Source organism: Drosophila elegans, unplaced genomic scaffold (genome assembly GCF_018152505.1).
Source record: "Drosophila elegans isolate 14027-0461.03 unplaced genomic scaffold, ASM1815250v1 contig_476, whole genome shotgun sequence".
Lineage (NCBI taxonomy): Eukaryota > Metazoa > Arthropoda > Insecta > Diptera > Drosophilidae > Drosophila > Drosophila elegans.
The window spans coordinates 19,315,884-19,342,891 of record NW_024545863.1 but is presented as its reverse complement, the minus strand read 5'-3'; the positions used below and the strand labels follow the sequence as shown (position 1 = coordinate 19,342,891).

The 27,008-nt window shown below is 43.5% G+C and overlaps 4 protein-coding genes across 7 annotated transcripts; 2 read left to right on the top strand and 2 right to left on the bottom strand.

Annotated features, from left to right (window-relative positions):
* Positions 1–426: 426 nt before the first annotated feature.
* Positions 427–6,140, bottom strand: LOC108139187 (activin receptor type-2B). The gene is made up of 6 exons (XM_017261812.2): positions 5,657–6,140; positions 3,819–4,004; positions 3,561–3,737; positions 2,279–2,424; positions 1,368–2,183; positions 427–1,293 (listed from the first exon to the last, which is right to left on the bottom strand). Exons 1-6 carry the CDS (start codon positions 5,700–5,702, stop codon positions 1,114–1,116), a joined length of 1,551 nt encoding a protein of 516 aa, XP_017117301.1. The 5' UTR covers positions 5,703–6,140; the 3' UTR covers positions 427–1,113.
* Positions 6,141–6,198: 58 nt separating this feature from the next.
* On the top strand, positions 6,199–7,062 carry LOC108139189 (histone H4). 2 transcript variants are annotated; one of them, XM_017261814.2, is made up of 3 exons: positions 6,199–6,269; positions 6,485–6,697; positions 6,756–7,062. In XM_017261814.2, exons 2-3 carry the CDS (start codon positions 6,518–6,520, stop codon positions 6,885–6,887), a joined length of 312 nt encoding a protein of 103 aa, XP_017117303.1. In that variant the 5' UTR covers positions 6,199–6,269; positions 6,485–6,517; the 3' UTR covers positions 6,888–7,062. The 2 variants fall into 2 exon arrangements, with proteins under 2 accessions (XP_017117303.1, XP_017117306.1); XM_017261817.2 differs by having other exon boundaries at positions 6,245–6,265.
* Positions 7,063–7,211: 149 nt separating this feature from the next.
* On the bottom strand, positions 7,212–26,509 carry LOC108139185 (protein Cep78 homolog). Of its 3 annotated transcripts, none has more exons than XM_041709739.1 (11): positions 26,133–26,509; positions 25,933–26,070; positions 25,790–25,874; positions 18,109–18,197; positions 11,189–11,537; positions 10,639–10,829; positions 10,404–10,580; positions 9,886–10,060; positions 9,374–9,836; positions 8,569–9,001; positions 7,212–8,211 (listed from the first exon to the last, which is right to left on the bottom strand). In XM_041709739.1, the coding sequence occupies exons 5-11, from the start codon at positions 11,493–11,495 to the stop codon at positions 7,534–7,536; spliced, it is 2,424 nt and encodes an 807-aa protein (XP_041565673.1). In that variant the 5' UTR covers positions 11,496–11,537; positions 18,109–18,197; positions 25,790–25,874; positions 25,933–26,070; positions 26,133–26,509; the 3' UTR covers positions 7,212–7,533. The 3 variants fall into 3 exon arrangements, with proteins under 3 accessions (XP_041565673.1, XP_017117299.1, XP_017117300.1); XM_017261810.2 differs by having other exon boundaries at positions 25,933–26,067; XM_017261811.2 differs by having other exon boundaries at positions 11,189–11,519; positions 25,933–26,067.
* LOC108139184 (cadherin-23) lies at positions 12,209–25,388 on the top strand. Its single transcript, XM_017261809.2, has 13 exons — positions 12,209–12,740; positions 17,893–18,212; positions 18,737–19,967; positions 20,030–20,230; positions 20,341–21,151; positions 21,219–21,627; positions 21,691–22,345; positions 22,403–22,584; positions 22,651–23,063; positions 23,131–24,197; positions 24,258–24,652; positions 24,717–24,861; positions 24,934–25,388. The coding sequence occupies exons 2-13, from the start codon at positions 17,969–17,971 to the stop codon at positions 25,130–25,132; spliced, it is 5,952 nt and encodes a 1,983-aa protein (XP_017117298.1). The 5' UTR covers positions 12,209–12,740; positions 17,893–17,968; the 3' UTR covers positions 25,133–25,388.
* Positions 26,510–27,008: the final 499 nt, after the last annotated feature.

Genomic DNA, 27,008 nt, shown 5'->3' with positions numbered 1-27,008 from the left:
TTTAACAATATTTAACATACTTACTAATGTTTTTAGAATCTAGCTTTCTTACAGTGTGTGCTGTCCTCTTGGGTTGACTATTAATTCGATTTTTAGATTTAATGCTGACAATGAGTCGCAGTATGTGCTTCTTATAAACCTCCTAAGACTGCATTTTTTCTCAAATGCCTATGCTTGTGTGTGTGGTGTGTATATAAAGAGTAAGTTTATATTTTGTAATGTATATGCGCTTAAGTTAGATTCTCGTTAAAAAGAAACTTTCCTTTGAAAACTTCAGGTGTTGCTTGTACTGTCCAGTAGAATTTGAATACAATTATATAATTACACATTTATCATCCTTAAGTGATTTCTGAGGATCATTGGCACTACGTATAGAAAATAAAGATTTAAATGGGAAACTGTGGAAAATAATATAAACTAAAATGGTTCAGATGGAAAGTATTTTTTATTCAAAATACAACACATTAAAACACATTCACGCTTGTGCGCAAAGTAAAAACGTTACGACTACAAATTAAAATTAAAACTAAAATATTCAAATTAAAGTGCAATTAACTTTAAGCCTATAGAATAAGTAAAACTATTACTATATGGAGGCATTCAATGACGCACAATACAAATTATAGTTAAAAAGGCTCGACAATAATTTTCAACACTTTACATTTGCACAAAAACTACTGCCGGAGGGCAAACAAATTGTACGTTATATGCATGGTTATATATAACTATGTACGGTTATCAGTCAATGAAGTCAATGTGGGATGAGTACTAACACATCTGGCACATGGCGCCACGTCCAACGTTCTTTGTTCAGTTTTGCTTAGTGTACGTTTAGACACAGGCTTTATGTGGTATGGGTCGATTGGTAATTTAGAAAGGTTTCAAATTATCCACCAAACATATACCGCCTCAACGACTTCTTTCTATTTATTCGACCCATCCTACTAGATGTGAGCTATAGCTGCTGAGGATGGTACTAAAAACTATTAAACTACAAACAATACGTCACACGAACGCGTTTGCTTATCAAACTTTTCACTGCTAAGCGAAGGGCTTCGACTGATTTGCTGGCAGCCACAGTACCGCTGGCTGATCTGTGGCTTAATACCGCTTCTATAAGCAGTTCGTCGACTCCTTGGCGTCGTCAATGTTGGTGTGGTTCTTGATCAGAAGCTGGGCCGAGGGATACTTGTTGAGCTGCGCAAAGCGCTCCATCACGCACGATGAGCTAAGACGAGCCTCGGCGTCGTGGTCCCAGCACTCTTCCATGGTGTCGCAGAACACATTCAGACCCTGGGGAAAACAATAAAAACAATAGCAAATATTTCAGAAGTTTCCCACTAGTACTAATATAAGGTTGCACATACCGGATGGGCGCGCCAGGAGCTTAGTAGACGGGGTCGCAGCTTTTTCATCACCACACTCTCCTGGACTTCGTCCAACGTGGGCCTCTGACCCAACTCCGCTTCAAAGGGCAGCTGGAACTCGCCCACGGGTCCGGCAAAATCGCACCGGGAGACCATTTCCCAGAGCACCAGACCGCAGGCATACACGTCTATTCGCAAAAAGGCGTCGCGATTGAAGTTGATGGCACCCTCGAGCACCTCGGGGGCCATATAGCGACGGGTGCCCACTTGACCGTGTGTGTCGCCGCAGGACTTGCCCGGCTGGAAGATCATGGCCAGGCCAAAGTCCGCAATACAGGCCGTCAGATCGCTCTTAAGCAGCACGTTCTTGGACTTGAAGTCCCGATGAGCTATCGAGGGCTTGAGGCCATCTGTCTTTGAGCCAGGTATCTCCTCGTGCAGATGGGCCAAACCATTGGCCATGGACTCGGCAATGCGGCACAGTTCTGGCCATGTGATGGTGTGCGACTTGAGGTAGTCGCACAGCGATCCGTTGTGCTGGTACGTGGAGATCAGCCAGTACTCCGGCTTGTCCATGTGCTTCTCCACGCCCAGGAACTCGAGGATGTTCGGGTGGCGCATGCGCGGCAGCTTGTAGATATCGTGCTCCGTTGTCCAGGACTCCTTCTCCTGCATTCGGAAAATTTTCACGGCCACGTCTTGGCCGTGCAACTTGGCCTGCCAGACATCACCGAACCTGCCACTGGCCTTCTGTTCCAGCAGTTGAATCGGACGGTTGCTGAGCAGTGGCGACGAGTTGGTAATCTCCGCTTCGTGCTGTTATAAGAAAAACGTAGCATTAAAGAGCCAAACCGTTTGAAAGTTCAATTTGGTTTAATCGTCAGTTGTGGAAACAACGGACGACTACTTACCGAGGGTATTTCGTTAAAGTGCGCCTGCTTGCGGCGCCGATAGAAAAGCAGGGCCATGCCAACGATGACCATGAGCACACTGAAGAGGGAGGTGCAGATGTAGATGTATATCAAATTGCTGCTGTCCTGCGTCTTCTCCTTGGGCACTGCAACGACACAAGGACACACACGGGAAAGAACATTAAAGAGTGCTTTAAGAGCTGCCTTGCTTGCCACAGGTGAACAACATCTCGAGTGGCAGCGTGCACCTGCAGCTGCTGGGGTTGCTGCTACCAAAAGGCAAAACGAAAACCAAAAAACGAAAGTTCGCCCCCAATTTCGCATCTCTTTTTCCCCTCATTTTGTTTCGAGATAAAAGCAAGCTAGGCCCAAGAACAAAACGACAAAGCGCGGGGCACAAAAGACGCCCTGGCAGCACAGGGCTCCCGAAGTCAAAGGCAGCAGCAACACCCCAAAATGAAAACAGGAAAGAAGGCTAAAGGGTAGCCAACTGACTCTGGGATACCCGGTGCTAGATATTATCTTTTAAATAGTTTTTTGGCTTTCATTAGCGAAAAAATACAGTACACTTTCTTGAAGAAATTGCCATGTTTCTACAAAAAATAAAGAAACATATATAATTAATTTATCTTGCCGCTAAGCCTTATGATCAATCAATTAAAAAAAAAATTGTGGGTCTTGTAATACATTGTGAAGAAATGAAATCATTTAACAGAATCAATTAAGAAACAATTAAATAAATAATAATAATAAACATTGTTTATCTTATATGCAATTGAAGAATTAAACGACAAAAAACTTGTTTTGCCGGGTAGTCAAATTTGGTAAATACATCTTCGATCGATGAATACTTATTGCTGTTACTTCCCTTTCAGCTAACGCAATATACCCGAGAATTGAGGAGTACCTTACTATAAAAATAAAAACGAGCCAGCGAACGTGCACAGGAGGGCAGAAATTGCAACACATGCGGCTCAAAAAAGGGGGTTGCTGGGGCCTGGGGATGCAGAAAATGATGGGGGAGCGGGCGCCACTTCGCGTCGAGAGTTCGTTAACACGAAAAACGTTGCCTCGAATGGTAGGTGAGGGATTTTGTGGGCGTAGCAAAGGCCCTATTTTTTGCAACTTGAAGATGCAATAAAAAACGAGTAACAAAAACAAACAAAAAATATATGCAAACGGAAAAATAACAAAATTGGGGTAAACACTACAAAGAGTCTAAATCCCTGCCGTAGCAGCAACGTCAAAGCGAAACCACAACCGAAATTGAAACCGAACCCACCTTGCGTGGTTGCCTCTGTCGTGCTTTTAATATACTTCTGGTTGGAGTTGCAGCGCGATCCCTTGCAGCAGCAAAAGTTGATGTTTCCCTGTCGTGGCTCTGCACTGGTCACGCACTCCGTCTGATTGCACTCGTGCATGTCCGTGAAGCAGCCCTTCATCTTGATTCTCTCCTCGCCTAAACGGGAACGGGGTACGGGAAACGACGAATCAAATCAGTCAGTAGGTCTGAAAAATGGTAATTTGCTGCTCGACTTACCCGTTGTATCGTTGACCGACCAGAGGACATAGCAGCTCGGAAACTTGTCTGCCTCCAACTTGCAGTGTTCGATCCGTGTTTCACATGATTGGCTCGTGTTGCACATCTTCTCGTCAAAGTGCTCGCAGCTGATCATGCTATGCCCCTCGGGCAGGATGGATCCGTGGATCCCGAGCAGGCAGCAAGCTAATTGGAGGAAAATATGTTAATATGTTATTTTTATGTTAGTCATCTCAATTTAATGACCTCCCCAATCAGTTACACTGTTCAAAATAAATAAATCGTAAAATACACGATTGTGTTAACCTCGTTAAAGATCAAAGTTAATGGAATTATCGGTTGGAAGTGCCCAAAGGTGGGGCAAATAAAGCCGGGCCTATTTAGGGAATAGCAGTTCGAGGGATGGCGCAGGGAGAGCTCTTTGTGGGCGCTATCCTTTGTACACATATCGCATGCCCACCAGCAGGAGTTCCCATAAGCAGGACCCCAAAGCCGAAGCCTGTGCCATTGAAAGCCACCCCATTCGGGCACTGAATTAGCCCTACTGGCCACACACCAGCCTTTGAGTGGGCATGGCCCCGATGCACGGATATGCAGTGCACAGTGGGCCAGTCTTGTGTGAGCCATTTGGGTCAGTGCATAGGCTTACTTACATCAGAATGAATCGCAACACATTTTACTATTTTAGGTGCACACTACACTAATTAGCACCGGCTGAACACATTTCCAAATAATGATTCCATAATAAAGACATTTGGTAAAATATGCTTACTATTGGGTTTCGATTCCACATAATGCTATTTATAAAAGGAACAAAAAACTATATTGTATACAAATTCAATCCTTAGAAGAGATTATTAAACAAAACAAAAAACCAACATAATATTTTATTTATATTTGTGACGGTAGAAAAATATTTTTTAGTTTGTCGTTATTTTGTATCTGAAGATGTGAGTTTGAATATTAAAATATGTACTGCTGTTTAACTGGCATCTTTTCCTGGGAAGATATAATATTTTGATTACTTCTGAGAAGATCATTACTTTTTTTTAGCATCCTGTCCCACTGTCCTTTCGGTAATCGGATCGCTGGCTGTGTGTGAGTGTGTACGAAAGCGTGCATGCTTTATAGTAAAGTAGATACATAAGCAGGCACATTATGCACACAGAAAGGGATGGGTTTAAAGTGGCGCTTGTGGGGAAAAAGGAAACAACAACAACTATAGCAACAGGGAAGAGAGCGCAATGCGCCACGGAAAGAGAGAGAGGGCGAGAGCAGAAGAAAGGGAAGGAGAAGCCAGAACCTACCATACAACAAGTTCCTAATGCAGCGCAATCCATTCAAAGAAATGCTCAGCGTACACACATACAGATTGAGAGTGGGAATAGGATATCCGATTGATTAATACCCATTGTTATAGCAAACCTGCTTTAGAGGTCTCTGATAAAGTGTTTAACATGCGGATATGTAAATTTCTTAATTTTTGACAAGTTCCAACAGCATTTTGAGTATTTATTATCCGTATTTGAAAGTTTTTTGTTATCAGTGTATTGCTTTTATTATAATTGGTAATCATAGGATAAAAAGATATACCAAACCTATCCCAAAACTAATATAACCCGTATCTATTACGAGAACCATATGATATTAATAATGTAATAATACTACGCTGAAGGCTGTAGAGAATCACACACGAATGAAAGTGGAGAACCGAAAGCAGATAGTATTGGAGCGGAAAGTCGGAAAGAATTGATAGAATATAGTATTGACAATAATGGCGCCTGCAATTAAGGCGCCAATAAGTATGCACCCACACACTCTCGCACTACAATACATACCCAGCATAAGCTGCGCCGTTTGATAAAGCAGATCGTATTTAGACATTGTTATGGCTATAACTTGTTTACAGCATTCGTTGCGTATACGTAACGCGATTGTTCAGTTGTTTTAGGGCTACTGGTGGAGTATTGGTATTACTTTGGCACAGAGTTCCTGTTTCGTTCGCACTTCTACTCTCTCACTTGCACCTGCGACTGCTGCACTCTTTTTTCATGTACACTAAGTGTATATGTGTGGGTGGTCGAGTTTATGTGCGCCTCGGCAGCGAATTTGCTGGCCACACGCCGTTTGCATGCGCATTTTCCGCGGCTTTTCCTCGACTTTTCACCGCGATTCAATCACACATAACAGCGGCACAGGTGAAAGGCGATTACGTTCTGCACTTTATGGTTTTTCACAGGTCTACGGGCCTGCTTTCCAAGCGTTTTTTAAGCGAGCACGTCTTTCGGTTCTTTTTTTTGTCGCAACGGGCGGCGATAGCGGTGGTCGATTATCGATTACTGGCGAGGGCTGGAAAAACAAATACTAAACGCAGGTTTGTGGGGGCAGGTATTTTCAGGTGTACAGAGTCTGGTCTCATCAGGCAAACAATTTCTGCATTTTTCTTGGTAGGTGAGTGTGGCTGCTGGAAAATTAAACAAATAAAAGAGAAATAGAGAAGGAAATAAGTTTATTTGCATTTGAATAAAATTGGCTAAATGTAAAAGAAGTCTTTCCAACAAGACGTACTACTTTAAATGGGATTTAATCAGTTTAATTACCTGAATCTTTTTCCCCCACAAACATGGCGTCACATCACAGTAATTGCGTCTTCTCTTTTTCTTTAGCCTATTTCACGAAGAAAAGAAAATAACTGAAAAATGACTGGACGCGGCAAGGGAGGCAAAGGATTGGGAAAGGGAGGCGCCAAGCGTCATCGCAAGGTGCTCCGTGATAACATCCAGGGTATCACCAAGCCGGCTATTCGCCGATTGGCCCGTCGCGGCGGTGTAAAGCGTATTTCTGGCTTGATTTACGAGGAAACTCGCGGTGTGCTTAAGGTAAGTTAAAAAGTATTAAAAGAGTATACGTAGTTAATCCTTGGGAACAAATTCATAGGTTTTCCTTGAGAACGTTATCCGTGACGCTGTCACGTATACCGAGCACGCCAAGCGCAAAACTGTGACCGCCATGGACGTGGTCTACGCTCTCAAGCGCCAGGGACGTACCCTCTACGGTTTTGGCGGCTAAACACTACGCCCCATAACGTCTACTTAATCAATAACCATGGGGTTAACTTAACTACATTCAAATTTATTGATCGAATTGATAATTAATCAGTAGCATTCAAAACTATCTTAACCAGACGCATGTATTCTATAATTCCACAAATATACGGACTTAATAAATCCAAAATAACCGCGTAGAGACCACAAAAATGTTGATTTTTTATAGGTTTTGGGGTAAGCCTTGTAAGTCTAAATACTAATCAAGACTAAATTCAAATTAGTACCCATTAAAGCTTCCATAATAGTTCCCCAAATTGGCGGAGTAAATAAATCAAAAGTAAATGCGTAAAGAGCACATAAATGGTAAATCTTTAATGGCAATCAGTAAGCCCAATTTCTGTTTTTGTACATTATTGGCGCAGCTGGAATCCGCAGAGAGCAAGACACGTGCAAAGAGGAGGTGATTCCCATCTGTACTGGTACTGCCCGGGAGTTCTACTGGAAATTTAGCTCTCCCAGTGGGGAACCCATCGAATCTAGTTGGCCTGTTTATGGTGGTACAGCTCGTCGGAGGAGCCTGCAGAGGTGTCGCTGCTCCGGCTGCGAATGGCTGCTGGGATTTTAGATGGAGTTGGAGGTGGAGGAGGAGCAAGCCAAAGGGCTGGCCCCTAGGAGCTCGGCTCTTGGCTCTGAAGCTGCAGGGAAAGGTAAACTTCGCGCGGGGAGATTTGCCTGTGGCTGCCAGTGTTACCTGGCTCTCCACCGCCTCCCGGCTCCCCCTCACCATGGTGCTCCGCCACCGAAATGGATTCGGAGTTCTTGCGCCGCACAAAGGACTGCATGGAGGAGTACCTGGCACTGCCCCGCAACGTGGAATCCGTGGTTTCCGCCTCAAAATCCGAGTTCTCCAGCGTGACATCGGTGGAGGAGATCTCCTCGTAGTTGGACATGTACGACTCCATTTGCATCTCGTTGGCCGGCATCTGATGATTGTCTTCCGGCCGGGGTTTGTGGCGCTTTTTCCCCGGTTTGGCAGCATTCGCTTTGCGTTCCAGAGAGTTGACGTATTGCGCCACATGGCCACCATCGCCAAAGCCTCCGCCACGTTTCTGGGACAGAGCTTCGGCCAGGCTAGAGGGCTTCTGCCTCCTGTGGGATCCGTCGCCCACCCCCACCACATAGCCCTTCTCGTAGCCACGCTTCCCCGGGGCCTCTTGCTCGTAACCATAACCATAGCCCGTATCTTTCTCGCCCTCGTAACGCCGGTCCTCGTAATGCTGGCCGGGATTCACAATCGCACTGTCGCCTATGTCCGTCTCAAACTGCACTGATGAATTTAGCTTGAACTAAAGAAAGAAAAAAATATGACATGTAAATTATTAAGGTAGAAAAAATGTCTTTTGGTTTTTATTTTCAATTTTGTTAATGGGGCTTTCCTAAAATTTCTTCAAACTCCAACCAAAGCTAAAATTTCTGTGAGCACTTTAATTTCAGTCAAAAAAAAAAGACTGCCTGGCAGTAAGGTCACATATTTCCGACCCTATAAAGTTATATATTACCTATTTCCAAACTGAATGGGAAATTACTGAAATAGTTAAAGCATTTGCACAATTAATTAAATGATTAAAAAAATATTTTTAGAATTTGTTTAATGTTGCTAAGAATGAAAATAGAATTTGAAAGTTAAGATCAAAATGACTCACATCTCGCTCGTTGGCAAACTCGTGATCCGACTTGGACTCGCGATTCTTGGCGGCTGCCTCCTTGGGATTGTTCTCCACATACTTCATCTCGCTGCGCACCTTGCGCACCTGCAGTTGCTTGCGCTGCACCTGCATTTGTTGCTGGTAGTGCTGCTCCTCGGTCAAATGCTCCGCCTCGGATAGGCTCTCCTCCCCTTCCGGCGGCTCCTCCTCATACTCCTCCTCCTCCTCCTCAACTTCCTCGCGCAGACTCCTCAGCTGGTGTTCCAGTGATAGATGCTTGATCTGCATGGACGGGGATTGCTGCTGCAGTTGCTGTTCCTTCCGCAAAGTGGCCTGTTCGCTGCGTGGTGTGACCTCCGCACTGGTGACCGCACTGGTGACCGCACTGTTCACCAGCCGGTTGAAGTGCGACTGGCGATAGCTCTGGGAACTAAGGATAAAACCATTTTACTACACTCTGAGTGTACATATCTGAATATGAATCTGTATCATACCCCGGTAAAATGTGAATAAGCTCTTAAGGCTTTAATTTTGGCATCTTTTTTTAAAGGATTTAAAATTTTTTTTGTATAGGTATTTTAATTCGGTTAACAAAAAACAGATTGTGCCATTTGCTGATAAATCACAAATCACAAATCCCGAAAAAAATGTGATTTGGGCCAGCGCTTTAATGTCTGCTTATTGTTTTTTAAAGAAATTATAAGAGTTGTTATTTTAATGCTATTAACAAAAAGCTATCTATCTATAAATCTATCATATTTTTGATGTTGTTTAGTGTTATAAAAAAAAAACTGAAACTCACTCCTTGACGACCTCCTGCATGACCTCATGTCGCGCCTCGTACTCCCTGCCCGAGTGCGTTTGGGATCCTCCCTCCATGACCTTCTCCTGGACGAAGTTGCTGGAGTCAGAGCGCATTAGCTGGTGGCTGAGCTTCTCGTTGAGCTTCTCGGCCTTCTTGCGCAGTGTGCGCTCGAAGGAGAGCTGCTCCTCCAGAGCCTTGGTGTGGGACAGCAGCTGGGAAACGGTGACCTTCTTGTTCTTGGGAAGACTTTGCAGCCCGTTCACGCAGCTGAGGTCGTACTCCGGCTCCTGTTTGGCCTCGGCCGGTTCGCCCAGATGTTCCCGGATGTTGCGCTGCAGGAACTTGCTAATGCCCTCGTTGTTGCGCACACTGAACTCCGTGATCGCCGTGTTCAGCTCCAGGCAATCGAGGATCAAATTGGCTCCGATGTCCGTCAGTCCGCAATTCTCCATGTCGATTTCTGTGGGGTAATTGGAGGATGTGGACAGCACTCTGCGTATGTTACTCACTCTTTATCCAGGCATCCTCCTTCAGCACCTCGGTGATCCACCGGATGCCCTCGTCGGTGATCTCCGGATTATCCGCCAGCAGGACCGTGCGCAGTCCGCCGATCGTGTTCACATCCACGCTGCGGTAGCGCAACGACTTCTCCCAGCCCTCTGTGAAGCGAGTGATCTTTTGCATCTGGGAAAGAAAAACGCGGCTTAAATAGGTAATAAAGTTTGGCTATTAAAAAGAAGGCAAAACTAACTAACTACAAGTTATAACACCGATACGAAGAACCATTATCCTTCAACTTTTAGATAATTTAAGCAAGACAACCCCAATACATTTAGGAAATTGAATCTGAATTTAACATATTTTTCTTACTTTTTAAATTTACAAATGTAATCAATAATTCAAGTTTATTTTTCCTTTCAATTAAATTGTTTAATAATTTTAAAATTGAAGGTGAAAATTGGTAATGAAAATTTAATATTTTTAAGGTATTAAAGGAGTAGTACAAGGAAGTTAAGGAATGTCTTACCTTGAGCATATCGGCCACGTGCTCGGCTCCCTTGGACGTAAGGCCACACTCGGAGAGGTCGAAGATCTCGATGCGGTTTAGATACTTGGCCGTGTTGCAGACCACCTCGCAGCCCTTGTCGCCGATGTTGGACTTGCGAAAACTGACTGTTTCGAGGCACTCGTTGTCGGCCAGCGACTGTGGGCGGAGGTCATTTAAATGATGATATCGATTAGGATGCAACCACACAACCCACCTTTGCAATGGTCTCGATATAGCCATCATGCAGTGGTAATCCCTCCAGCTTTAGCACGTTCAGATTTTTGTTACACGAAACGCAGTTGGCAATCGCTTGGACCAGGCTGTTAAAGATGAACCGCGTGTAGATCACCGGTCGCTGGCGAAAGAGCCGCGCCCGCTTCTCAGTGTCAATGGGGTCGATGTTCGCTGTCGGTAAACCAGGGAAAGTCGGGTCAGGGTAATCGATTTGATGTGCAAGTTTAAGCAAATAACAAGTAAATAAATCCTTGCAGACCTAAAACAATAAACAGGCAAACATCCCATAAAGAACGATTGTTCATTTTACGATGTCTGCTTTAATGGGATGTCTGCTTGTTTTTGACATTTTCTGTAAAATCATTAATGATCTGAGCAACGAAAAAGTTCTATAAAAATATATATTATGCATTACTTAATAGCTGAGATATAAATAAATTATTTTTAAGGGTAATTTTTGGAAATTCCGATTGAGCAGTTTAAAACGCACTTTTAGTTCCGAGTAAAAACATTTCCTTTCCAGCACTTACTTTGTGGATAGGAGCGACGCAAGCGGACCACCAGCTGCTGGAGCACCAGGTCATAGTGCAGGGCCTCGGTGAGGAGCTGCCAGTCACTGACGGCCAACTTGTCGCCGCACAACTCCAAATAGGTGGTGGTCGAATTGGACTTGCTGCGTATGTCCGGCACGGGCGTCAGGTTCTTGGCCCGGCACAGCTCGAGATAGCGAAAATGGAACGACCGGCTCTTGCTGGACTTCTTTACCAGAGGTGGAAGCGTCACCACCACGGTATTGGTCTTTCGCGTCAGATCCGCAGGGTTGCCTTTTCGCAGCATCGTCACTCGACCCACGTACAATTACTGAAAAAGAGATTTTAGCTAAGGAGAGTAGTATATTTTGTATTAATTTATAATAATTTTAAATAAAAGAAATGAACATATTTTTCCTTGCCTTCTAGTTCTTTTTAAATTGAAAAAATATTCTTGTCAAATAAAAAAAAAATTACTAATGTATGAATGTTTATTTATATAAAAATTAACAACAACCAGAGTTATAATATAGGATGGTTAAACGTTTAGGGCTATTTTAAAATTTGATTAAACATATATGATTTAAATAGATGGTCAAAAAAATGATAACTAGTTATCCCATGGAGGGTGTACTACTTTTATTTAGACCCTTTCTGTAACCTTCAAAATTGCATAAGCCCACGCACTTCCGGCTTCCACTGGCCACTGTTGTCAATGCTTCCAGACTTCCAGTTATGATCCAGTGGAAACAAGCTTGCAAATTGTAAACAAACAAAGCTCACCCGCCACCCACTTGCCGGTGGAATTTACGGTCGGCTAATTACTCGCGTGCCTGCAGTTTCTCTCTTTCTCTCTGTCTCTCTGTATCTCTCTCTCGACCCGGCTATATCTTTCTCCCCTTCTGACCCGGCTATATCTTTCTCTCCCCACATAGGGTTGCCATGGCTTTCAATTCCACTAGAGCTACGAAGTCTCGTTAGCTTGTTTTTTGGATTCGACGTCAGTCGTTGAGCGGCTGTTGTGGCATACACTTCATTCAAAAATTGGTATTCGGTTTCGCGGAGAACTCTTAACGGTTTTCGGATTTCGAAAGTGCAAAAAGTTTTTTTCGTAAAATATTCATTCAGCCAAGAACCTAAAAAGACTGCGTGTTCTACGGCACGTTCCGTTGGCGGCTAAAAGTGTCATTAAGTGATCTTGCCCACTATGCATAGACCCCTTGCCCCTCTTTAAAGTCGAGTTCCGGTTCGTGCATTGCCCAATTTCAAAGCGTGCGACACGTTTATTTTATGCGGTTTCATCGTGTACTCCATATGTGTGCTCTGCGGGGTTCTTGACTTATGCCTAATTACCAGTGACGTCGAAGCCTTTTCGAAAAATGTGTCAGCCACGAAATTTGTCTGTTCTCTGGTAGTTGTTACGAGAAACTCGAGTGTGACACTGCTAGTTTTGGTTGGCTTCAAGTAATTACCAACAAAGTGAGCCAAAGGATACCCCATTAAAGTCGGCAAAAGGATACGCGCGCTTGAGGAAATACCTATCTTATAGGGGGTAAGTCCGCAACCGGTTTGCATTCCTGTCCTGGCATGTGGCATGCTTTAGTTTGGGGGGTTCTTTAGAGGTTTCCCTGTTTAGGGTTTGTGAGGGTGAAGGAATGAAGCTATACACCGAAAATGCACGGAATTTCAGGATCTCAGGCTAACTATAATATAGAGTTTGGCTTGGGTTGATATTAAAATAAATAAATGTTATTAAACCACGGCTAAAAAAAGTTTTACCATTTACCTTACAGAAAACAGAATCAACACATTTAAATGTGATAGAAATAAAAATAAGGTTTTTAAAAAAAAGGTTTAAAAAAAAAAGTTTTAAATATTAAAATTAAGTGAATTGGGAAACAAAAATGTATCATACTAAATTTGATAGGTAATTACTATTTTAAAATACTTTTGAAACTTTACCTAACATTTAATTAGACAATTCGCACATTGTTATTCCTTTTGGTGCATGGAAGCCTGAAGTTCAGCCCCGAAGGGTTGGCCAACTTTTTTTCTCGGCAGTAATGCAAATAAGGTCAGAGCTCGTGTCAAGGACTTGCCTGCTCTTCCAAGACCAGCCAGTCAAATAAATTGTTTAATTGCCCGAAATGTAGAAATACTTGCTAAGCAAATTCAAATAGAAAAGTGCAAAAATCGAGCCAGAAAAGGAGCCGGAGTGTAACGGACAAATTGCTCACGACACCAGCCACATCCACATCTACATCCACATCCAAAAGCCAAGATTCAGAGCTTGGCTGGAAAAGTGAGACGGATGCGGGCGTCGCTTGAACCCGGTCTATGAGTCAAAAACCAAGCCACCGCAACGGAGCAGCTCCCCTGCCCTCGCCCTCCACAACCCGCTCCTTTGTTCGCCAGCCAGCAAACAATTGTTGGCTGCTGGCGTTGAACTTGACTTGACTGTCGGAGAGCCGCACATATCGGAATCGATGGGCATGACAAAAGAGCCCTAATACGGGGGGAGGAAGTGTTCAAATTGGAGTACTCGGAACGCCAGGGGCCCGATTGTTTGCTCGCGGGCCGGAAACTGGAGGCAACATTGGTCACAACACGATCCGCACCAATCTCAATCTGCAGTAGTGCACTTAAAAAAAATTCGCTATAAAATATTGGTATGTCAGTATGTCTTTAATAGTTATAAATATTGAGTGCTGAGCAGTACATTTCTATAAAAAAAAAAGTTATTTAAAAAAAAATAGAATAGAAAAAAAATAGAAAATGAACAATAAAGGTATTAAACATTAAAAGATATACATTTTAAGTTTCACCGATTATATCTGGAAAATAACTTTTAGCTGTAAACTCTTTATTTTTAAGTCGTCTGCTTTTTTGTTATTAAAACTCCTTTACGAAATGCATATTTCCAATTCCTCAATATGATTTTACTATTTTGATTGATGGAGATTCAATTAAGCTTTCCGAGTTTTCTTTTGTTAAGATGCTTCTTAAAACTCCTAAACAAAAAGTACATACTTCATTTTTATACCCTTGCAGAGGGTATTATAATTTCAGTCAGAAGTTTGCAACGCAGTGAAGGAGACATCTCCGACCCTATAAAGTATATATATTCTTGATCAGCATCACTAGGCGAGTCGATCTAGCCATGTCCGTCTGTCCGTCTGTCCGTCCGTCTGTCAGTCTGTCCGTCTGTCCGTCTGTCCGTCCGTTTATATGCAAACTAGTCTCTCAGTTTTAAAGCTATCTGCATGAAACTTTCCCAAAAGTTGTCTTTCTATTGCAGGTAGTATATAAGTCGGAACGAGCCGGATCGGACGACTATAGCATATAGCTCCCATAGGAACAATCGGAAAAATAAATGAAAAAAATTATAACTTTGCTGTTTTTAAATTTTTTTTTTAGTTCTTCGACATATAGCAATGGTTAAATATTTCAGAATTATGGTTTAAATTTCATCAAAATCGGACGACTATAGCATATAGCTCCCATAGGAACAATCGGAAAAATAATTGAAAAAAATTATAACTTTGCTGTTTTTTAATTTTTTGTTTTGTTCTTCGACATAAAACAATGGTTAAATATTTCAGAATTATGGTAAAAATTTCATCAAAATCGGACGACTATAGCATATAGCTCCCATAGGAACAATCGGAAAAATAAATGAAAAAAAATTATAACTTTTCTGTTTTTTAATTTTTTGTTTAGTTCTTCGACATTTAGTAATGGTTAAATATTTCCAATTTACGGTTTAAGTTTCATCAAAGTCGGACGACTATATCATATAGCTCCCATAGGAACAATAAAAATATATAAAATAACTATCAAATAATTGAGCTGCAAATCATCACAGCTTCAATGTTTTTAAACGTATACGCAAGTAAATTATAATTTCAATGTTTTCAAAAATGTTTAATTCTTGCAATAGCTGCAAGGGTATATGAACTTCGGCTTGCCGAAGTTTGCTTTCTTTCTTGTATAATATGTATTTAAGACAAGATGTTTGATTTCCGACTTGAAGGTCGATGTTTTTTCGAGTGTTTATACATATGTGTGACTGCCACTCTCGACCGGGCTTAACATATTTAATATAATTAAGTGAGCCCCTGCCTGGCTTGGAAAGTCATGAACCGGCGATTACTGGGGCTGGTATGAGGCGGAGAAAGAGTTTGGGGAACTTGTCGCAGCGGCAGACAAATCAAAATTGTTTATTGGGATTTTCATTTCGGAGGCGATTACCTGGGAGCCATCAGTTTTGTTATGCGGTTAGCCCAAAAGCCACAAGAGTCGGTGCGGTGGCCATTGGATACCGCGTACGTTGGACAGTTTTCGTAAAGGATTTCACTTTTGGCCCACTGGGACCGGGTCAGAACTTGCCAAGCGTGAACCCTGCGACCAGAGTCATTAGCACCGAAGTTCGCTCGGATTCGGATTGAGATACATGTGTATCTCCAGGTCGGAGATGTATCTGAACTGCGGAAAGGGGCCGTCGTCATGGTGGCTGCGCCAAGTGTTTTGTTTGACTTTTCGGCAACTCCTCGGCCACTTCTGCCACTTTCCACTTACGTAAATCTGGGGAAAATGGCAGACCCTCTGACTGACTTTGCCGATCTTGCCGAGGCGGCGTAACTTATTAATTTGCCTTAATTCGGTGGGTTTTAGCTGTGTGGAAAATTGGCTGCAGGAAAACCCCACATGCGGAGCTAAATGGAGTGGGTGGAAGTGGGTCTGCCCCTAATGGAGTTAATTAAACTAAATGCGATTTTGAATGGTCCCATTTGGAGGGAACTGATAGACCGCCCAGGCATTAGGCAAAATAAAATGTATGTTTTAGCTTCCTCAAGTTGTATGGTGTATTAAACAGATTGCTTCAATAATTTCTCTTTTCATCTTTTGATTTTATTTATACATTTATGTATTCAATTTCCTATAGAATAAAGTATAAAGTAATTTTTATTTTGAGCACTTCTTGGAAAATACTTTTTAATAAAAATCTGATTAAATTGATTTTTAATAGCTTAGCGCGCTTAAATAGGTTTTCAAATTTAAAGTTTTATTGTAATTTGTCACATTTATATTGATACCTTAACTATAGTTAGTTGTTGCCAGACTGGAATTATTACTGTTTAATTAGACATACTGACATATCTTTACTCAAAGTCGCCTATTGAAACGGTTTGAAATACACATGAACAATATCTGCAAGTACACAATAACATAAATCATGAATCATGAATATTTAAATAGCGAGTACAGAGTTCTATCCACTCCGATGGGGATCCACCTCACACCACACCCAGAGTGAGTATCGACAGCTTTGATAGCCCCGATTCGGCTGGACTGAGGCAGTGCAGCATGAAATTGCCTGCCCAGCAGAGCATCCCCATCATCCCTGCAGCGCCCAACTGACCAAACAACCCAATTGCCGTCGGTACACAAACGCGCTGGCCACGGATGCATGGATAATTGTCGGTGGAGATTCGAAGAGAAGCAGAAGCAGCCGCCCAAAAGTGGAAAATGCCGCAGAAACTCGGATACTACTATGAAAATGTTGCATGCGGCGCGTGTTGAAAGCGAAATCAGGCGCGGATTGTGATTACTTTTGAATCACTTAACCGTGATCAGTTAAGGCGACTCTCTAACGACCTTGCCGCTTGATTTTCCCGCGACAACGATGTTGATTTGATGCAACCTGCCGCAGGTAATGAGCGATCCCAGAGATACACAAATCAATTACCGCCGCCGCAGGCATTTACGATTAGCTGGAGGTGATTAAGAAATAGCCAAGGCAATTGCGAAATCAATGAACCACACTTGGCAAATCTCGCCGATCTCCGGCTCCGATTGCAAATGAGCCTAACCGAGTTGAACCCGCGAACAATGGCATTAATAATGCACATGTATCTGCAGCTGACAGATGCAGTCATCGCTCTACAAAAGCATTTTTCACACGCACCCCCTGTGAAAATTTAGGATGGCCAAAGGGTATTTTTGTTTCATGAGCTTCAAATGTGAAGCAACTTCGTTAAAAATTTCGCTAATGCGGTTTTTCTCATATCATCTTTCAAAGACAACTTTCAATTTTCACTCCACTCGAGCGAGAACTTATCCGCAATTTGTTTGGCAATTCGCAATGAGACAAATCTGGCACATGAATAAGCCAAAGTAGTAATAATTGCCGGGCAGTTTAGAAAACGTTCCGGTCGTTAAGCCTCGTACAAAATAACAGAAAACTAAAGCAGCCGCAAAACCCATAAAATTTCTTCAGCGAAATTCCAGGCTGGCGCTGAGCCAGCATTTAAAGTAAACTGAAATAAAGCCAATAAAGAGCTGACGCTTAATTAATTTGCGCATAAAACTTTCGCAAAGATCTGCTGGCCAATTCTCACGCAGAACATATGGACATTTAGAACGGACAGACGGCCACCTGCAACACGCAGACTGCGAGTCCAGTTCCATTCGGGTATTGAGAAATCTACGACCTAATTGAGTTCTTTTCTTTTTTATTTTGGTCATGTGGTAACAGCAGAACGGGCACAGAACTCCATGTAGATTCTCCACTTTGAGTTACCTTCTCGAGCGCAACTGCCGGCGGGTCATAGATCACGGCCCATAAAACGTGCGACACACGGGGAAAATGGGTTAACACTTCTCTTCTTTCTCTGTCGTAACACACTCTGCCTATTTTCTAGGTGTCAATCCAGTCTACCTGTCATGTGCAAGTGGCCCTAACCAGTAATCCCCTGGTGCTACTCACAACCCATCACAATGTACAACGAACCACAGTCGCAGTCGAGGGACCATGGCAGCATGGACTACAAGAAGGTGCGCTTAAAAGGAGAGCCTACCCGAAAATCACCTAGATATAAGACAAGCTGCATCACCTGCATCCAAGTCATAATACTCACCACACTAATCAGCTTGGTTGCCTCAAATCGCCCGCCGCGTTTCGCTATCGACGGGCAGTCCGAGATCGTTCTGCGCCTCAAGGAGAGTCCTGAAACGAAAGTGGGTGAGTGCCAGAGCATTTATCATGGACTAGAAATAACTAATCAAAGCAATATAGGCATACAAAGATTTTCCTCTACTGTTTGCTTATTTTCATAATTCCATTAAATTACAAAGATACTAACCAAACTACCTTCTGAAAATAGCATTTTAATTTAAATACTCACAAATTGAAATCATCAGCGATAAAACTTATTTAAAGATAAACTCAGTCCGATACGGAATAATGTGACTCATTTTTAAATTTCTTGAACTGAACTTTCTTTAATCTGTTGTACAAAACAATATCCGAAATTCGTTGATATCAAAAATAATAAAGTGACATGTTTTAAAGTTTAATGATTATCAAATATATATTTTTGCTTATCTTCTTAATGTGTAGCATGGTTTTAAAATAACTAGCTTTAATCGGCACAAAAGTCGTACTGTACCTAGGGGAAGTGACCAATTTATTGTTGCAATTCTTTAGAAATGATATAAGAAAAGCGTATCTTAACCGAAAATGTTTGGTATTCTTTTACCATTTAGGAACCCTGATATACACGCTAAAGGGCTACGATCCGGATAACGATCCGCTGACCTTTGGCAAGCGCAACTCGCACGACAGCGAGATCATCCGGATAGAGAATACGGGTGGAAATGAGGCGAAGGTCTTTTTGGCCAAGGAGCTGGATCGCGAGCTGCAGGACGAGTATGCCATAGTGCTGACACTGACCGACAGTCACTACAGCGATCACAACTATGTGACGCAGAGCTTTTTGCTCCTGGTCGAGGACATTAACGACAATGTGCCCAGTTTTCTGCCCTATCAAAATGCCATCGAAATACCGGAGGGCAGTGCTCCTAGTGTGGTCACCACTCTGGAGGCCACGGATGCGGACGAGGGAGCCTACGGCCAGGTAGTTTATTACCTGCAAGAACTGGATGGCGACAACGATGTGTTCTCCATAGCCACCCATCAGGGTAAGGGCATCTTGAGGCTGCAAAAGGAGCTGGACTACGAGAAGAAGAGTCTGTATCAGCTGAGGGTTCTGGCCATCGACCGAGCCAATCAAGGGCCAGTGAATACGGGAACGGCTGCCATTCTGGTCAAGGTAAGGGATCTGGAGGATCAGCCACCAGAGTTCGTGGAAGTCCAAGCAGTGGCCCGAATCGCCGAAGATGCCCCGGTGGGCACCAAAGTTCTGCGAGTCCGCGCCATCGACGGAGATCGTGGAATCAATAACCCCATTGCTTATGCTCTGGAGGCCAACGATCTCTTTGACATAAATCCGCACACAGGAATAGTTCAGACGTTAACTAAACTAGATCGCGAGGAGCAGAGTGATCAGGTGAATGGAGCTCACATACTGCGTATTTCGGCCACCGAGTTATCCAAATCGAATACCCAAATGGCACCCACAACAGTTCGCACTGAAGTGACGGTCATAGTGAGCGATGTAAACGATGAGATACCCACTTTCGGAGAGACCGTGTATCGTTGTGAGGTAAACGAGAACGCCCAAACGAACACCCCGCTTAATTTTATCGATGAGGAAGTTCAAAACGTGGTCTTTGATCACGATGAGGGCAACAATGGCACCTTTCGCTTGTTCTTGGATCCGCCCAACGATCTGTTCGAGATTGTACCTGAGCTGGCGGTTAATGAGGCCAACTTTATGCTGCGGGTGAAGAACTCAAAGTCTTTGGATTTTGAACAGTTCACCGAAGTCAATTTTACGATATTTGCTAGGGAGGTCGATGAGCCCAGTCGATGGAGGTAAATTTTTTAAATTATCGAAATTTTTGATTTCTAATTCTAATCTATACCGTCTTTTTTAGTTCCGCTCATGTCCAGATATTTATTCGAGATCAAAACGACAACTTTCCCGAGTTCACTCAGACGATCTACAATGCAAGTGTGTTGGAGAACAGCGATCAGGACACGATTATTACCCATGTGCAGGCGGTGGATGTAGATTCGGGGGATTTTGGAACAATGGGAATACGATACACAAATCTAAGAGGCGGCATTGCTCACTTGTAAGTTATTCACAAAATAATAGACCTATATCAGTGGTCGCCCTACCTAGTAAACATAGGGTGTTAGTCTGCCGGCGCTCTGCCAACTCACTTCCTTTCCTTTTTCGTAGACTCAATCTCAACCCAATAACCGGAGTAATAACTATCAAGCAGGCGGGTGGATCTGCCTTTGACCGTGAGATAATTTCCCGGCATTATCTCACTGTTGAAGCCATCGATAGTGCCGGTCAGGGCAACAGAAATACGGCCCAAATAATAATAGACATCCTGGATGTGAACGACAACGCACCCACATTTCCACAGCGACAATACGAAACGAAGTTGCTGGAGAACCAGCCGGAGTTCGAGACTCCTTTGCAGTTGGAGGCCCGGGATGCGGATCTGATTGGCACGGAAAACAGCCAGGTGACCTACGAGATTGTCGAGGGCATGTACCGCTCGAACTTCACCATAGATCCGCAAAGCGGACTACTGCGACCGGTGCACAGCTTTGATTTTGAGGAGCTGGTGGAACGGAGCAGTCGCCGAGGTGATAGTGATCCTCAGGCGGGAGGATCTCCAAGCATTCGAGAGATCGATCTACTGGTGCGAGCTCGCGATTCCGGTATTCCCATGCTCTCCACGGTGGTTCCGGTTCTAATTTACGTGCAGGATGTGAACGACAATGCGCCGATCTTCCAGCGCAGCTTCTACGCGAAAACGGTACCCGAGGATCTGCCAGGTGGGAGTTCCGTGCTGCAGGTGACGGCCATAGATGGCGATGGATCCACGCCCAACAATGCCGTGGTCTATCGCATCCAGACGGGTGCCGGCGACAAGTTTATCATCAACTCGGAAACGGGCGTTATTTCGGTGGCACAGGGAGCCAATCTAGATCCGGATCTTACAGACAGCAAGCGATCGCTTTATACCCTGTCAGTGGTGAGTTCACAAGGGTTCTTTTCAGTATTATATCATAAAAATTTTCCATGTCTTTCATGCTTTACAGATCGCTCTTGATGGCGGTTTGGGCAACTCCCAGCTAATGACCACTTGTACGGTGAACATTAGCATTCAGGATGTGAACAACAAGCCTCCTGTATTGACCGAAATGCCCGCATTGAAAATTGTAGAGAACACACCTGTGGGCACACTGGTGTATCGTATCCAGGCCACGGACTTGGATCAGAAAGCCATCCTGCGATACAAACTGAACCCAGAACACTGCGAGGGTCGCAGTGAGGAGGGGGCCTTGGTGAAAAGTACCGAGTACGACTTCCTGGGCGCCTTTGAGGTGGACCCCATCGAGGGATCCCTCAAAGTGGTCAAGCTGTTGGATCGCGAAAGGGTGGAGCACATTAAATTGGCCATCACAGTGGAGGATTTGGCAGCATTCAAGGGCAGGCAGATTGCTGAAGGTGGGTTCACTCACTTTTCAAAAAATTTTTAATTGCTTACTTTCTAACTATTTACCTTTCTAGGTTTCCTTAGCATTCAAGTGCTGGATGAGAACGATAATAACCCGAAATTCCGTCTGCCCTTCTACCGGCAATCGATCACGGAGAACAGCATCAACGGAGCAATGATTGTGAATGTCTTGGCCTCAGATGTGGATAGGAATCGCACCATCACCTATGCTTTGGAGGGCAATCCAACCTACCGATCGCTGATGCACCTGGACTCACAAACGGGCGAGATTGTGGTGGCCAGCAAGATCGATCACGAGCAGTATCAGTGGCTCAACTTCAGTGTGCGGGCCACGGACTCCGGCCTGCCAGCGAGATCCTCTCTGGTGGATGTGTATGTAACAGTGCTGGATGAGAACGACAACAATCCCTACTTTGTGGGTGGCAGCAAGAACTATACGATCAGTGAAAACGCAGCTCCAGGAACAAGGGTTGCTACTTTGCAGGCTGGCGATGCGGACTCGGGAGACTTTGGCAAGATCACCTTCTTGATGGATCGCATCAGTTCGCAGGGAAAGTTCACCATAGATGCGGACACGGGCGTGCTAACGGTGGCCGATCGCCTGGACAGGGAATCCAAGGACTCCTACAACCTGGTTATCGAGGCCTGGGATAACTATCAGTTTGGTTTCCTGGCCGGAGAAAGTCGAAATGCCTTCAAACAGGTCTTGTAAGTAAATAATCTGTTCTGTTCATTTTAAAGTATTACTCTACTTAAACCATTTAGCATTTCCATACTGGATGAAAACGATAATCCGCCGGAAGTGAGTCTGCCTAATAGTTGTGTCCTTATCACGGAGTACCACGAGTTGCATGAACGAGTGGCGAATATAGTGGGCAAAGATGCAGATGACCCAACTACGCCAAACGGTAGACTGGATTTTGCCATCACCCAAGGCAACAAAGATGGTAAGGTGTTTGGTTCTCCTTCATTTTATTTAGTACAAATACCAAATATTCCCTATTTTATTTAAGGTATGTTTGAGCTGCGGCAGCTAGACGCTTGGAATGCCCAAATCTTCGCCAGCAAGAGTCTTCGAAATAGGTTTGGAAACTATAGCCTAACTATAACCACCCAGGACATGGGCCTTCCAGCGAATATTGTACACAGCACTCTGGACATTTGTGTATCGGATTTCAATGATCATGCTCCGGTTTTTGTAAGGCCACTTCATAACACAACCGTTCGGATACCGGAGAACGCCACTGTTGGAACTCTGATACTGCAGGCTTATGCCAGCGATGCCGACATGGGTCAGAACGCTCTAGTGAGATATCGCCTCAAACCCGATTCCTTTGGCAGTTACAAGATGTTTGAGGTGAACCCTAATACAGGAGAGCTCTTTCTGAGGGAGCCACTGAACCGTGAAAAGCAAAAGATTCATGAGGTAAGGCTTTAGACCCTTTTAAAGCAAGCAATTTAAATTTGTAAACATTTGTGCATTTCCTTTACAGATCCGTATTGAAGCCTACGATCAGGGTTTGCCCACTTCGCTGAGCTCGGACTTGGACCTTACCATCTATGTGCGGAATGTAAACGATTACGAGCCGCAATTCATAGTCAACGAAATATCCGTGACCTTCACGGAGCACTCAGATCCAGGGGCCGAAAGGATTAAGCTACCCGACACCATAGACAAGGATCAATTGGAACTGGACGATCCGAACGAGACGCCCAGTCAGGTGTGCTACTTTATTGTGAACGGAAATGAGGCGGGATATTTTCGACTGGACCCTGAGACCCACATACTGACTGTCGATCGCGAACTAGATCGCGAAGTGGTGGCCAACTTTACGCTTTATGTGAGGGCCACGGAGAACTGTGGGAACGATTCTTTATCCGGCGGCGAAAAACGTCGTCGCTTGGGTATCGAGATCAACAATAGAGTGGGTGGCTTTCTGCACAATCAACAGACTGGTTACGATCGTTTTAAACACTCCCGACAATTGAGATCGGCGGAGAGCAATGAGTACGAACCGGAGGATGGAGAGATGGTATCGTATGAGACCTATGACAGCAGTCAGGAGAATCACTCTGGAGGATCAGCTCCTTCCAAACCGGAATTAGATAGCACTGTGGTGAAAGTCAAGGTGCGAGTATTGGATATCAATGATAATCCGCCGCGATTCCGTTCCAAAATCTTCACTGGTGGAATCACGACGAATGCTGACTTTGGTTTGAAATTCATGCGCGTTGAAGCCACCGATGCAGATGAAGGGGCAAATGGCAAGATTGGATACTTCCAAATGGGTGAAATCCGCCAGACTCTGTCCGAAGGATTGGAGAATGTGCGCAAGGCTCCGTTCCTTATCGATCAGGAAACTGGAGATGTCCAGCTCAACTTTGACCCCCAGAAGGGTATGAAAGGGTATTTCGATTTCGTGGTCTTGGCCAACGACACATCGGGCATGAGGGATGTGGCCCATGTGTTCATCTACTTGTTAAGAGAGGACCAGAAGGTGCGCATTGTGTTCCGACTGCAGCCAGATGAACTGCGATCTCGAGTGGACTCTTTTAGAGAGTAAGTAAACCCATCAATACTAACTATACGACTTTATAAGATTATTTTCTTTTCCCCTAGCACCCTGGGAAACATCACAGAATCTATTGTCAACATAGATGAGATTAAGGTTCATGAGAACCAGGACGGTTCGGTGGACAAAACAAAGACGGATCTGTACATGCATCTAGTCGAGCGCGAGGACAACTCCATCTACGAGGTATCCGAAGTGCTCAAGCTGATCGACTCGCACATCGAAAGCCTGGACGGGCTATTTAAGGAGCTCAATGTACTGGACACTCAGGCGGCGGAGGCACAGCTCCTGACCGCAGGACCCACCCGAGGTCCTTTGTTTGTCTGGCTGGTCTTCACCAACCTATTCCTGGCCACGTTGTTGGTGGTCACTATCGCACTTTGTGCCTCCCAAAGGAACGGATACCGCAGGCAGCTGAGAGCCGCCAAAGTCAATATATTCCGTAAGAAATTGTTATGATGTTCACCTTCTTGCAGAACTAAAACCCCGAAAAACAAACATTTTAGGTGGCAACTCTTCAATGTCCCTGCAACACGCGCAGGAGCCCGCCACTCGTGTGCCGAATACAAACAAGCACAGCGTCCAAGGATCAAACCCCATTTGGCTTAAGGGCTACGACAACGAGTGGTTCAAATCAGAAGAAACTGGCAGGTGCGATTAAAAAGAACGCCCTTTTTCAGTAATGTCAAACACATCTGAATGCAAACATTTTTAAATCCTTAGCATTGGAGGCCACGACTCGCTGGATGATAACTTCCTGGCAGTGGCCACGCAGGACATGCACGAAACCCTAAAGGGCACCGCCAAACTTTTCAACAACAGCAACGATCTGAATCGACACTTTAACCTGTATAACCAAATCGACAAGCTGACAAACAATGCTCAAATCCTGGCCAGGAAACTGGAGACCACGGAATTATAGCACCAACAGTCCACATTATTTATTGTACTTAGATTAGGCTTAGGTTAAGAGTAAGATCATCCCGTAGGACCCATGTATATATATCGAAGTGTTTGAAGCTCAAAAACAGTTTTAGTCCTGTTATGTCCTACTACTTGCGAATTCGTACAAATTAAGGAAATAAATACAACTATATCAGATAAATCAATACTTCATTTTACATTTAGGAAGTTTTTTTAATTGTATATTTCATTAGATAAACCTATTTACTCGAGCTTAGTTTTTACTTTTATCATATATTCGATGAAAATAATTAAAATATTGAGTACTAATTGCGTCCTCGCAGTACCGATTTTCTAATTTTGAACACGATAATCAAAATTGCTTTTGAATCTTCTTGTTCTAAAGTGTTCGCAATGGAAAAAAAAATCATTTTTATTAATTGAAAATAACAAATGTGTTGTAAGACATGCTTGTTCCTCATCGTCTGAAGAATTCGCGACATTTTATTTTAAAGTTACATATGAAGCGCTTTAAATAGTTCAAACTAACAAATACTTTATCGTGGCCTATATACTAATTTTTCTTGTTCACGATTTTTTTTGTTGTAATGATTATGATTTGTGTATATTAAAGTCTTTAAAATAACTTAATTGAAATAACAGATGGTAAACTCACTTTGATTGAGGTCCTTAGATAGAAAACAGTGGGCAGTATTTCTTTTCAGCAATGATGATATAAAAAATATACGTATACAGCACAACTGGAGGAAAGGAGCCCGTTAGGAGGAAAATTATGAGGAGCGTGTGGCGCCCACTTACCCCGCTTTGGTATCCCCGTGTCACCGCTCTCAAAACTGGCGGCAGCTTACAAACGTACAAAAAAAGAGACTAATCGGGGAGACGGCAGCTCTGATCGGCATTTGTATACATTACAACCGAAAGCAAACGACACGCCTGCTGATATACTTATAGAATTATAATCGCTGATTTAGGATATAGGATATAGTGCCACCACTCACCTTGGCAAACTGGGAAGATCCGGACAGGATCTGGGGCTCAGATGCGCTCGGATGAATGCCTTTGGTGCCTTGATTTGATTTGATTTGATTTGATTTGATTGGATTGTTGGTTGGTGGTCGAGCAAGGAACACAAAATAGAGAACAATAATTTTCAATGTAAGCTCTGAATTTAAAGCTGGTCGACCGCAAATCGACGAAATGCACTGAAAGAAACCTGGAGAGGATTGGCTGGTTTCTCAATCGGCGGTGCTGCAGATGTTTTTGTATTTTGTTTACGAGAATTACTCGGAGTATGTGTCAAGGCTAACGAACTGTTTAATAGAAGAAAATTATGTTGTTAAACGAATGTGAGGCTCTGATTGTCTGGCCACCGCCTGCCAAGATACCCGGTCCCAGTTATCAGTTTATCGGCCTATTTTCCCATACCGGTTCCCCAATGACAAGCCTGGGTGCTTTGGTTTTTTTACTAAAAATATTGTATTATATTTTCAGGGTAAAATATTCAGTTGCCATAAAATCAATCAATTCTTTTTTCATTTGCTTCGATTTGTTTTATTTTTTTTGTTTCATTTTCTTAAAGTATTTTGTTTCTTTTTTTTTCGTTTATAATAGTTACACAAATTAGATCACAAAAATGCACGTAAATTACAAAATGAAATTGTACCTCATACCGAAAAACATAGAAAAAACTTTAAATGTTGGAAACGAGGCGGGCTTCTGGAGGGATGCGGGGGTGTAGGTTCATCGCTACAGTTCTTACAAATTAAGTGTCGTAAAAAATAGGGTTTAAAGCATATAATCAAATACATGGTTTCGTAGTTTCGCTACTAAAAAAAATATAAATTTTGTTCGCGTCACTTGCACAGCGAAGTAGA

Coding starts and splice junctions, on each gene's coding strand:
- LOC108139185 (XM_041709739.1), bottom strand. CDS start 11,495: ATGCTGCGAAAAGGCAACCCTGCGGATCTGACGCGAAAGACCAATACC. Junction 9,837..9,885: donor GGAGGATGCCTGGATAAAGA/GTGAGTAACATA, acceptor ATTACCCCACAG/AAATCGACATGGAGAATTGC. Junction 8,212..8,568: donor AGTTTGCCAACGAGCGAGAT/GTGAGTCATTTT, acceptor TTCTTTCTTTAG/TTCAAGCTAAATTCATCAGT.
- LOC108139189 (XM_017261814.2), top strand. CDS start 6,518: ATGACTGGACGCGGCAAGGGAGGCAAAGGATTGGGAAAGGGAGGCGCC. Junction 6,698..6,755: donor AAACTCGCGGTGTGCTTAAG/GTAAGTTAAAAA, acceptor ACAAATTCATAG/GTTTTCCTTGAGAACGTTAT.
- LOC108139187 (XM_017261812.2), bottom strand. CDS start 5,702: ATGTCTAAATACGATCTGCTTTATCAAACGGCGCAGCTTATGCTGG. Junction 4,005..5,656: donor AACGGCGCAGCTTATGCTGG/GTATGTATTGTA, acceptor TCCTCCAATTAG/CTTGCTGCCTGCTCGGGATC. Junction 1,294..1,367: donor GCTCCTGGCGCGCCCATCCG/GTATGTGCAACC, acceptor TGTTTTCCCCAG/GGTCTGAATGTGTTCTGCGA.
- LOC108139184 (XM_017261809.2), top strand. CDS start 17,969: ATGTACAACGAACCACAGTCGCAGTCGAGGGACCATGGCAGCATGGAC. Junction 24,198..24,257: donor CGAGTGGACTCTTTTAGAGA/GTAAGTAAACCC, acceptor CTTTTCCCCTAG/CACCCTGGGAAACATCACAG. Junction 24,862..24,933: donor AAATCAGAAGAAACTGGCAG/GTGCGATTAAAA, acceptor TTAAATCCTTAG/CATTGGAGGCCACGACTCGC.